Below are 13,213 nucleotides of genomic sequence, written 5' to 3'. Positions count from 1 at the left end.
TTAAAAAATAATTTAAATAAGTTTTAATTATTTTTATATATCAAAAAACTTTAACAATCATCATCGTCGTCATTTCCACTGTAGGACATGATGCGGCAGCCCCAGCGGTTAGCCATTCTGCACGCAATATTGTCTGCTCACTATAACTATGTCGGCTACATTTTTTCGTATACAGATCTCATAATTCTCGATTCGATCTGAAAATAATTTCGAACATAACTTTCTCCATAACTCGGAAAACAATATTAAAGAAACAATGTTTAAAATCTTGAATTAACTCGTACTCGGAATACTCTTTTTGTAAATATCTATATGTCTTTATATAGCAGTAAATCATTATAACGTTATATAAAACGCAATAGGTTACCGTATTATCTAGAAACTTGCTAATTATTCAGACTATATATAGATGTATGTATGGCTTATTAGTTTATCGGGGAGGAAAAAATGCGTGAAAAAAATTAAAGACATTCGTACATATGCGCAATGGTTTGTGCTACAAATCTCATTTCTCAAACGTTATATAATCATAACAATTTTAACGACTAAATTGCCCAACCGCTTCTCACGCAGCGATAACTTGTACAAGTGCGTGTTGTTATTGTATTCGCGATGAGATGTAAGAGGTAGGCGATGTGTGTGTCGGGATGGTGTGTGATTATGTGCATATTTGCAACGATTCCACTTGCACAAGGGCATGATAACAGTTCTAGTGAGGAACTGCGGCAGGCTCTTGTCTTAGTCGATATTCTAAGAAAAGGTAAGATTCTTTAGAAAATGATAACTATACAAAGGACAAACACAAACGTCTCTTTGATATTTTTATCTCAATTATAATAATAGGCAAAGTTTAAAATTGGATTCTAGAACAATTTAAAATATATTCGTTCTCACCTTAGGTATCTATTTAATTTTCTAGACTTTTTTCTTGTATCTAATTATAACCTCCCCTCTCTATTAATAGTTTCTAATTAATTAAATAATTGAGTTTAGGAATGCTATAGTTAGCACTGCTATAGTTAGCACTGCTATAGTTAACGTCATATATACGCATAGTGATTACCTTATCGAACATTTACAAAGGAAGTAATATACTTCACTTTTATTCTAAAATGAACAGATATTCAGGGTAACATTTTCTCTAACAGTTATGAAGATGAGGCCTCGCCGCACTCAATTGCTATTGTAACAACCGGAATTAAAATCACCCAATATTGTAGTCTTTCATCCTGTTAGTGTATATCCAGGCAAACGACGATGTGGAAATGCGGCTTTTGTAGGTTACACTATGGAATGTCTGCCAGAGCTAGCTTCGCGGCCAACCAACTCAATAAATAATTAGTATGATAAGGAGCCCTCGACCTTGAGTCCAAAAAACGATGTTTAAATTACGGCGGTTTTTAGCTACGGAATTTGGCAAAGCCTTTAAAAAAAGAAAGATTTTAAGTTTTTTATACCAAATACCATTAAATATTCTTGTAATTTAATTTCGTATTATATAAACTAAACAGCACTACAAAATTAATTAATAAAATTTGATTTATCATTTTTCAGTCCGTTTTAAGTCTGTAACATGAAATCTAAGACACATATTCTAATTGATAAACAATATTTCAGTGTTATTCTTTGTGTATCTAAAAACAGATACAGTTATCATTAGTCCTTTCAGCCCATAGACGTCCACTGTAAGGCATTGACTTCGAAAGGTACCTATGAGATCCTATAGAAACTTTTTTGTAAGCAGTGGCAATCCTATATAATTAATGCACAAAGTGTGAATTATATAATTTTGTACTACCAAACCCGCGATTTACGATCGCAAATCTCTGTCCTCTACCGAATCAAATAAGCACATGATTGTAATAGAGAGAAAGAACGTTGGTCAAAAAATAATAAATAATTCCTTATAAACAAGCCCCTCTATAAACTTCTAACTAAACTATTTAATGTTTTTTCGTTTTAATAATAAACAATAACTACTTAAACAAGTTTTCTATTTCATACGAAAAACTGACACAATATATATTTATTAGTTGACACCGTAACACGTGGAACTATTAGATACTGTAGCACATTTTTTTATTATGACGTTGATTAACGTTACTTTACTCTGTGGTGTTACTAATATTTTTATTCCATTAGTACGCTCTTAATACGTTGACGACAATTAATAAAAATATAATGAGTTTGTTCGTAGTCGACTTTTGCACATAACAGTACATAAGACGAATTTTTATTATACGGAATATCGTCCGCCCGTTTTACGTTACGTAAAACGAGAGGTGTAGTTTGAAAATATGCATTTTTGTTGATAAACGCCCTTTCAACCTCTTTTTGTCAAACCTAGTCACAGGAAAATTACCACCAAAATTTTCGTCTTCATGCTTCCTTATAGTGCCAGAGATATTGCGATATCCCAATCTGCGATGTGTAAATTTCAAAATATATGTATTATAGATGCTCCACCTACGACATCTTTAGCTATCATTGATTATTTATTAACATATTGTAATCTAAAACATTAAATATTTAGTTTTTGTTCTAACTCAAACTTGTAAGCATACGGGGCGAGTTTTTAAAGAAATACATCTTTATTAGCATTACTTGTGTATTTACTATGATAATACTCATTTAGCTTTAATTTACAAACGTTTCTTTTTGTCAAATATCAGTACGTCGAATATGGTTTTAAAATGTCGTAACATGTCTGCAAGGCGCCGTGGCTTAGTTGGTTAAAGCGCCTGTCTAGTAAACAGGAGATCGCGAGTTCGAATCTCGCCGGGGCCTAAGAAAGTTCACATTTTTATTTTTTGTTGTTTTAATTTATGATATACTTTTTTAAATTTTGATCTTTTTTGTTTTCTACATTTTCTACATTGTGTTGTTATAATAATTCGATAAAGAAATTAACATACGCTTATTTTCATTTCATCAAAAAAATTAAACTATTAAAAGTTATTATTAACATTTAAACAAATAAAGATTTCATATAAACATGACTAGAGCTGTAATATATCTTCGATTGCATCACCGCTTAGTTGAAACAATACCTAACGGTCGCTACTGTAAATTTATCTAGATCATCCCATGGATACCATAAATATTTATGATTGCAAAGACTTTAGATGCGCATTTGCGCAAATGCTTTGGAATAAATTCGCCCCTGACACAAAAATCATTTTTGTTCTTATACGTCTATTGTTATATTCAGTTCATCAAAAATATTGTCAAACGTTAAAATGAATTAAAAGGTAATAATAAATTTCTCTACTAATTTTATTTACATTTGTATGTAGCTTTATTTTCCCACAAACGACATCTATCTAAACCTGTAAAATATGCACATATAAATATTTACATAACGGTGTTACTTGTTAAATTTACGTTATATGTGAAGTAAATATTTAAAAACCGATCCCTACTTTCCTTGGTTAAACCACAACGTAAAATACACGCTTTTAATTGATTTCCCTTATACTTTATAACTTTCTAATGAAAAAAAAATTAACGCGCGCCTGTGTGCTCGCCTCTGATCAGATGAGCTTGAGCGACTTGTTGGTCCAAATATCCATATTTATTGTTAGAAAACTTAAAAGACTAATAATCAATGAAATAAATCGAAAATGTTAAAAAAATATATTTTCTAACTTTAATAACACAAATTTGAGACTAAGCATAAATTTTATTTTCTTTAATATTATCTTTTACTGCAGGTCTATTTATGTATTTATATGATGATTCATCGAATATCTCGATATTTTCATTCATACATCCAAAAAGATTGTATACATATAAAAAATATGAAATTGAAAGTAATATAAATGTAGTTAGGTACGACAGTTATGTTACTGAAAACTATTTTATTTCCAGGGTATGCCCGACGCAAGTCACCAATAGTACAACAAACGCAAGAAGCGATGACGCCACTAACAACCTTTGTTCCATGGCCCCCGCCCCCTATCATGTCTCCATTTTACGAATACAGTACGTATATATCAATTAATTATATCATCTTTTCAATAGTAGGACATTCTTTGCGAAACTAGACCCGTCTCATAGATTTCTAGCATATTTATTAGCATAGTCAATAAATATATCGAAGACAATCATCGAGTTTTTATGGCGTAAATTTTGAGAATTCATGTTTACGTCGTGGCTATTTATTATATTATTAACGTGTCTACTAGAAATAGGCCGCACCCATAGATTCTCAATAACACCAGTAAGAAAACCTAAACAATCGTCTGTCCACATCGTGGAAGTCATAGCCTGCGTTTGCCGATCCGTGGTCTTTAATCGAGAACCTTACAGCCCCAGCTACCATATTCTGCTATATGGCCTAGCTAATTCCACTTTAACTTGCCAATCTATTAGGCTACGTCAGTTACTTTCGTACATCTACGGAATTCTCAACGCTGAATCGATCTCGTAGAGACACCCTGGGCATTAAGTCTATTCTAGAAAAATTATGTATACACCTAATTTATATATATTACCCATATATAGATAGAGTTCTTCATTTTGCAGATCACCGTGACAAGATGGCGCCACTATACGCGCCAATGCTTAACTATGGTAAGTGTTAGATTTTACTTTTGTCAGTAAAAGACTTTATATAAATTAATAGAAAACTATTCAAAAACGATATACGTTTCAGAAAAATACAATTTTAGAGCATTTTAAAATACGCTATCTTGTTCTAAACACGATAACTTACTACCAATATTTAGCATACATCCACGAATTACAATGTATTATAGATGTTTGTGTAAGCGTATATTTGTACATATAGGTATTATATATTTACATCGCCTGTATTTTTTTAAATGCATGAAGTCCGTTTTTCATATATCAAAATGAGTAACATAATTAACAACCAACACAACAATCTTTCAGGGCTGGTAACAATATCAAAATGCGTATGAAAGTTCTCTTTTCTGCACTAGATGACCATAAGTTATGTTTTAGGTTAAGAATTTGAGATAACGAAATGGCGCACAAAAGTTAGTTAAAGTAGCAGCCATTAAAATTATAAGAAAACAACATTACAATAACGAACACGATTACAATAAGTGTCAGATTTTCTCCGTTTGATAAAGTACAATGAACGAACTGCCGCTACAAGATATCACGTGGCAAACAAGTCAATATATAATACATTTAATAACTGTATGCCCTGTATACAGCAGAGAGACAAAATATTTAAAAATAGAATTAAATATAGATGTAAAGTAGCAATTTTTTGTCACAAAAATTGTTTGTTCATTGTACCTATACATAACCGGTATATAAACTTTAGACTAATAGCACGAATAAGAAAGATTTTAAAGATTATTTTTGCACCATACCTATTTTATATGATGCAATTACGGCATTTCGATTCTCTTTATCACCCTACTCATTTTAATATCACAAATTATTTTACAATACGCACACAACAAAAAATGTGGACAATAAAAAAAAGAATTGACGATCATTTAATAATGACGGATTTGAACAGTATTTAAGGCCAAAGTAATCATATTGTGTGCTCATAATATGAAATTTGCTAATTATCATCTTATGTATAACTATTTTATTTAAAATAATGTAATAAATGTTTTTTTTGTTATTTTACTATAGTTACAACTATTACCGTTATTTTCAGGTTTACAGTTACGTCGACTTTATGGTGAGCAAAATAACTTAAATTATAATAAATTAATTTGACTGGTCCGGGCTAGCAAATGCTTCAGTTTATTACAATCGGCAAACATCAAAAGGCTATTTTTTGTCAACTCTCATATCATAAGACTAGGTATATAAGACAATTCGCAGAAGAAGAATTCATGAACAAGACGGCTTCGAATCGGGGGCTCTTCTTTCAATAGAGCGCCTGCTTAAACGATTTAAGAGATAGATGCTGATAGCCCGAGCCAACGATTCTGAAAAAAATAAAAGGACAAAGCAAAGGAAAAACGCCTACTGCGCCCTACCACCTCGAACTTTGAATATCAGTCTAGATCAGTGTTCCCCAAACTTTTTTGTGTCGTAGACCCCTTGCCATGTTTTTCCGTGTTGGATAGACCCCCAACTTACCTGATATTAATTTCCTGTAAATTTATTTATTTGTCCCACATTCATATAATATTTATAGAGTGACGAATTGAACAAGTCAGTGCAAGGTAGCGAAGCTCTGAGACTACGACTCTCAGGTTTTTACAAGTTCAAAATATATTGCGACCACAAAGCGAATACCAACATCCTACAACTTACACAATTTTATAAACATATATAATAATTTTTTTACTTCATAGGTACTTTTATAAATAATGTAAATGTTTTGATGTTATAAGATAGTATGATGTAAGTAAATAGGTACTATCAGTGTATGTGTTGAGATCCACTATCGTGGACCCCCATTTTTATTTGCAAGTTGTCATAGACCCCTAGGGAGACCACTTTGTTTGTAATGATTAATGTTTATAATACAGGTAACGCTGCGGATAAGCAAGATGCTTTCCCAAATAGACGATTCCAAAACATTAGAAGACAAATTCAATACGACGATCCTTTTGGACCACACCCTGGAACCTCTAGAAAAGGTTTTTATCTTCTTCTATATTTTTTTTTAATTTATTTTATTTTTTTAATAAAAGAAATAATATTTGATTTAAACAAAAATTAAAATAACGAATTGAAAGGCTGTATTGCAGATTTGTTCAGAATAAAAATGCTATATACACTACGTAAAATATGTTTTGCCCATGTTTATAATGATCGTGTAGCGAAATAATCGCAGTTGTCAAAATGCTTTCGCTTATCGATAAATCCTTCGATCTACGCATGCGCAAACTCTCAGGACGCGCGATGTATTCAACTCTCAATATTTAATTGTATAAACATATTGTTGTTTGTGAATTTATATTAAATCTTTAGTACTGTGATTGAATTATGAATTAAAGATCTTATATCTATTTTGAATCAATGTTTAATATGTACATTTGAGCGGGGAAATTTTTTATGTAAAAATAATATTATACGCACGACTAAAAATTTATTACGGCGTTGGAGTATCAGAAGTTGTAGGCGAATGACTTTTAAAATAAACTGTGTCTACCTTTCATCCAAGCGTTTTAATTTTTGTGCTCCAGCTCGTAGTGAAGTCTCTAAAAATTGCCTAGTAAACCTATTAAACACCCACATCGGTATCATGATTTCAGCGGAAGCTGGTTAAAGGTCTCCCTCATCATTTTATGTTTATATTGGTAATTTTTAAATATTTACATTACATGGATATAGACAAAACAAGGGGCTAGCTATATGCAGAGAGCTTTTACTGAACCTGCTGAAATCTAATAGAACAAGCCTTTATCCGGCAGTGGTCCTATGGCTGAAATGATACTTAAATAAAAGTAAATACTTTTAAATTGAGACATGTAAATTCTTCAATTTGTGTTGAGCAGTGATAGCCCAACGTTAGACTGAGACTTGATATTGTTGATCGCTCTATTCCCGACCACAATCTTTTATAATTCATAATTTATGCACCAATTATATAAGATTGCCGCTGCTAATATACAAGTTTCCAGAGGATGACAGCAGCGTCCATTGCGTACCGCACACACTGAGATCTCCAAATATAAAATAAATAATACACTGGTACTTCCCCGTATAGATATCTTTGAGGAGGCCTATTCCTTGCAATGTGTGTAGGCTAAATAATATATATTAATCACGACAAAAAGTTTTAACATTTCTTTTATAGAAAAAGAAGAACCTATTAGCACACAAACCAGTACGGAAAACCCACAAACTTCGGGCGCAACAGTGACAAACGTGCCAAGCACCGGAATAACAGAGTCATCGACAACAAGAAGTACTTTAAAAAGAAACATTGCATCTACTAAAACCGCAATGAAGCAGACTACAGCATTCTCTATAGCCGATTACGAAAAACCTAACAAACAGACAATTACAACCAGAAGTAATAAAAAAACCATCAATGCAAAGTCTATTACGTCCACAACAAGTAAGTACTATTTATAATATTTTGGAAACAATCAGTATAATGATACATATATCATTAATAACAGTAAGACATAAATCAATCATTTTCATTATCATGACATCAGATATACGCCTACTGCAATGCGCAGTGACAGGTCATGTGCTGCCTTTATCCCGTGACTTCCCGACTAAATCGAAATCTCTCTTGGACTTATTAAATTTATGTACTTTATTATATGTCAAATTTACAGCATGCTCCAATACTTTTATGTTAAATAATTCTTCGAATTTTCAATATGAATTCGACACATGCGCATTACTATTGTATCCATATGTTTCAAACCTATATTAAATTAACCTCTACGCGTAGAACGATGTAAACACTTAATACGCAAAAAAAAAACTTTTAAAATAAGTATGTTTGTCAGGCTTGTGTTACTCTACTATGATCGGCAGGTACGCATTTTCAGCAATATACAGGATATTGTTATAAATTCGTGATTTTTACTTTGCAGTCGTTTTTTTAAAATAATTTATTCAAATTTTCTAAGAATTTATGTACTAAACTGAATTGAGGTGCGATAGAAAACCGATTTATGGAGAGAACGCTCTTAGTTTGATAATTGATTCCTTGAAGTCGATTATGGACGTGGGTAAGCCCCCCCCCCCCACTAGGTGGACCGACGATATAATTAAGGTCTAAGGGAGAGGCCTCTAGCTCCAGTCTCCCGTGAGCCTAAGCAGAACTTTCTTGGTAAAAGGGATTTCCCGCAAATCATATATGAAATATGAATGATATATGAATGATAAGATATATGAAGATATATTCATCCAATATTTAATGGAATCAGGCGTTTTTTGCGGAAGTCCTTCCTAAGTAAGAAAAGGACCAATATATAGCTATTTCCGCACATACAGTCGCAGTCATGCAATAAAGTGCACCGCGCGTCAGCCCGCTGATAAATGCGCGTGCGGCAAACAATGCGAATTACACAACTACCACCGCTCAATAACTCAACACGTGTTTCACCCCTCCACGGAGAATCTTCAGGAGTAATGTTACACCGATTAGTACCAAACACAGAGTCACTCTCTGTGGGCTGGCGGGCGATGCACTTTATTGCACGGCTACGACTGCGTGTGCAGAAGTAGCAATATATTGTTCCTTTTCTTACACATTCATCCAATGTTCATGTTGCCAACTTGTTATTGTCATATGGACTTCGAAGACATCAGTTGTTGGAACAATTCTTAATAATACTTATTCAATGCACTAACGCTTAAGATATGCACGTTAACTATTGTTTAGTCTGTCTTAATTTCTAGACGCTGATACTTCTTTAATATCTACTTATACAGTTTTGTTTACTACGTGGCAGTGTCGAACCGGTGCACCTTATCAGAGTGACTTAAACTAAACATTTTATCCTATCCCACATTCACATTTACAATTTGTATTTTAAAGACTGATAATGTATTGTGTTTTTATTTGTCTATATAAGAACTAAATTTCATAAATAGGAGCGTGACAAAAGTTTTTCATTGTTCCTTTATTTATTTTTACCTAAATCACTTACAGTTGTGTAAGCATGTCGTCTATACTAATTATACAGCGTGATTGGTTATAGCTGTTAAAGCTTTGAAGGGGTAAATGTGTAGCTTTTTTGTCAGCAATAAGCTTTTACGTCTATTTTTAATCACTCTGTATAAAGTCAAAACTCTGGGCTATGGTACATTCTTATTTATATTACAGCGCGACAAGCCAATGACTTCGTAATTTTAATATGAAGTCGTCGTCAATCTATAGACGACCACTGAACAGATAGGCCTCCTCCAAAGATATCTATAAGTGGATATATCATAATGTCTATTTGGCAGGCGGGTTGGCGATCGCAATATGGTACTACGGTACGCAGAGGGCGCTGCTGCTCACCCTGTGGAAACCTGTGTGTGCAGTGGCAAACCCTTACAAATGATAAACAAAGTGCGAATATAAGATTGTATTCAGGGTATTTAACCAGCGACTTACGATCATCGAAGTCTCAATCTTCGACTGCTCACACAAGCTCTTACCTTTTCGTGATTATTATTTCTAAAACCGTTGATTTTTGTGTACCAATAAGTTAAATTTACAATAAATGGGCTATACATTTACCCGTTTAAAGGTTTTACACACATCAGAAATAAACCTGCATTATCATCTTTTGCAACCTAATAATTTATCAAATTATATTTACATTTTAGATATAATGAAACTGAACTATATGAAACAAAACAAAATATCAAAGAAAAATTCTAAAGATAGGAAGGTAAAGCAAAACGGTGATGAGTTAGAATTGACGCAAGTTGCTGAAGAACTGAAACGTGAGGTTGCGGACACAGCGGAAACTTTACAGCCCAAATGTGGAACCATTACATCGAACACTGCATGTACTTCACACTCCTACCCCTGGCGCTTTCGTGCAACAACAAGGATATATCTGTCCCGGAGTTTTCGACCTCAAATTCCTCTTCCTGAAAACAATGCTTTTTGTCACACTAATCCCGAAAGCCCGCTATGTCGTACATTTATATAGATTCATTTTAAAAGATCTGTAGCATTATATATATAGACACCTCGAAAGTTTTGAACCAGCCAGAATTTTTTATGAGAAATAATTTTGACAGGTGATGAATTTTTTTTTAATTTATGTTAATTTCTTTAACGTTTTTATCCTTTTTAGGTTATTGTTACGAAATTCATTTTTGGGATTCTCTATGCCCTCATGTACCTCTCAAAGTAAAGACCTGTATATATATGTTGTAAACTCTTTTCCTATTGTATATAAGATTGTAATTATTTTTGGAATGAAATATACTTCGCATAAGTATTACTTGGTATTTCTTTTCCATCAGTCTCGTTTATTTTTTTAATAAGTACTCGGCATTTGGTTTGGCACGACAAGAATATCATACGTCGTAAATTATTAAAATTTTTCTTAAATAAGTTTCAATACCTTCATGTTCTATATGTACAGAGGATATTAAAACTCGTTTTGGTTGTTCTACAATGCCACGTAAACCGCTGTACCACGTGTTAGGAAGACGCGGCGAGATGGAGGCCCGAGGAAAAAACAACGAGCGTCACCAAGGCGACTGTTAACGGCGGAATGGCGGAGCTACCAATATTCCCTTCCGTCTCCCTGCGCGAATAACTAAGGCGCGGTACAGCGGTTGTGGTAGCACTAAAGCAAAATTTTAATATTTTTATCATGCTTAACCAAATGTCGTCCTACTGTACAATTATTTACATTTTAAACCTTTATAAACATAATTAGATGTAAAATAAGTCTTATGCAGAGATTGAACGAGTATTATGTTTATACAAATCTTAAACCAGGGCAGTAGTCTTTGTTCGTGTGGGTTGGCAGGTTTTTGTTGCATCGACTGGCATTCAACAATATTGTGTAACATTAAATAAAACACAGATAAGATAATTAAGGTCCTTTAATTTCAAGTATTTTACAACTTAATCGGAAGTATCACATGAATCCGTAAAAGTACAGAAAAAGAAATTATAACGGACAGAAGAAAAAAAACGTAAAGCGGTGTCCTATTAACACTACCACATCTAAAACGACACCACTAAATGTGAAGGTTATTTAAATGCCACGGTGACGTCTATTCTACCTGTATCTAGTTTACAACAATTATATTCGAAATACACTAAAAATATTAACATTCTTTATTACATCTAACATCGATTTCCCTGAACTAAATAAATCCAGAGTCGTTCCGATGGTGCGTCAGACTTGAAAATTGTAAAAACTTATAAATTAACTGTATGAGTCATATAAACAAAATCGTATCACTGCAAAACCATTTTACTTATCAGCATGAAAGTTGTTGCATATGTGTGTGTGTGTATATATATATATTTTTTCATGGAGATGGTAATGGTGGTTCATATGGTACTAAAATTGTTGGAATTTGACATCAGATGGCGCTATATCGTTCCATTTTAATGAAATTTGCAATGAAAAGTTGTAAACAAAGTTGGTGAAGACAACTTATGGTATTATTTAGCAGGACATCTGTTCGGTTTATTTGTTGTGTATTACTTACTAAATACATAGTGCAGAAGCCAATTCTTATATTGCATTGTGATTTTCAAAATAAAAGACCACTGGAACTGTTGGTTTCCCGACACAAAAACTATACATGCAAAATAGAAAATAGATATCAAAATAATTCTAAAAATATTAATTTTTAATAGATCATGCTTTTTACTGAAAATTGAGGGTACGACGGTTTCAAATACGATATTAAAATATGTAATGTATCGCCTATTTACTTTGAGAAATTGAAATGTTAGAAAACGAATGGAATGTAAATGTTTGTGATAGTCAGACGCACCTTACGTACCAAGCTATGTCCGCCATGTTCACCAGTTTTCAAATGAAATATCGTTCACTTGAAAACCAGACTAAACTTTTTACTGAATCTCAATTTTATTGTTTGCTTATATAAATAAACTTATAAGTTAATTGTACTTTATTATTGCGGATATGTTGCTGTGAAGTCTTATTATTTTATTGTAAAACTATACATACATAAAAATATTTCAGAACAATATTTGCTAACAAAATTTAATGAAAATAGTGGATAAGATTTAAATAAAGAATAAATTATAAAGAAAGGAGCGGGAAATCGAAAGTGAAATACGATAGCGGAATGAAAATGGAAAGAACTTTTATATTAAATATTGATCTGAATTATGTGATGTATTTTCTACTTAATTTTATTAAAAATTACAATTCTAATTTAAAAGATGGTTTGTATTATTCTATTAGACCAATAATCGAAAAGTTAATTTTCTAACTGGATCGCAAGTTGAACACACATGCATTATTTTATTAGAAATATTACATGAAAAAACGAGAAAGTTATCTATCAACAGGCGGACTTAGCGCTAACTCTGAACAATCGAACACTATCGATTTACATAATTACCTTCAATATTAACAATTAATGAGATCTTGTTACATTACGAGTGGATAGAGCAAGGAAACTAACAACGAATCACGGGCCGTTTTCAACGGCCGCTTTAAATGGCGATCAGTGGGCATCTATACCGGGGGCCTTATGACGGAAGTTGATCAGTTCTCTAGAAGAACCAAAGGAAGACTGAGTCAGATGAAAGCGATATAATGCTATTCACTATCGTATGCGGATGTTTAACGGT

The 13,213-nt window shown here is 32.7% G+C and overlaps 1 protein-coding gene and 1 non-coding gene across 2 annotated transcripts; both read left to right on the top strand.

The window, feature by feature from the left end:
* Window positions 1-622: 622 nt before the first annotated feature.
* Window positions 623-10,826, top strand: LOC137921080 (uncharacterized). Its single transcript, XM_068763919.1, has 7 exons — window positions 623-760; window positions 3,871-3,984; window positions 4,528-4,575; window positions 5,648-5,671; window positions 6,474-6,584; window positions 7,748-8,011; window positions 10,234-10,826. Exons 1-7 carry the CDS (start codon window positions 634-636, stop codon window positions 10,563-10,565), a joined length of 1,020 nt encoding a protein of 339 aa, XP_068620020.1. The 5' UTR covers window positions 623-633; the 3' UTR covers window positions 10,566-10,826.
* On the top strand, window positions 2,714-2,787 carry TRNAT-AGU (transfer RNA threonine (anticodon AGU)). Its single transcript has one exon. It is a non-coding gene; the product is annotated as a tRNA-Thr (tRNA).
* Window positions 10,827-13,213: the final 2,387 nt, after the last annotated feature.

This window comes from Battus philenor, unplaced genomic scaffold, assembly GCF_028537555.1.
Source record: "Battus philenor isolate CCGP_79_NKW_IND1 unplaced genomic scaffold, ilBatPhil1.0.hap1 SCAF_1, whole genome shotgun sequence".
Classification (NCBI taxonomy): domain Eukaryota; kingdom Metazoa; phylum Arthropoda; class Insecta; order Lepidoptera; family Papilionidae; genus Battus; species Battus philenor.
Note: the sequence above shows the minus strand (reverse complement) of the source record. Positions and strands in the feature narration are given on the sequence as shown.

Coding starts and splice junctions, on each gene's coding strand:
- LOC137921080 (XM_068763919.1), top strand. CDS start 634: ATGTGTGTGTCGGGATGGTGTGTGATTATGTGCATATTTGCAACGATT. Junction 4,576..5,647: donor CGCGCCAATGCTTAACTATG/GTAAGTGTTAGA, acceptor CGTTATTTTCAG/GTTTACAGTTACGTCGACTT. Junction 6,585..7,747: donor CCCTGGAACCTCTAGAAAAG/GTTTTTATCTTC, acceptor TTTCTTTTATAG/AAAAAGAAGAACCTATTAGC.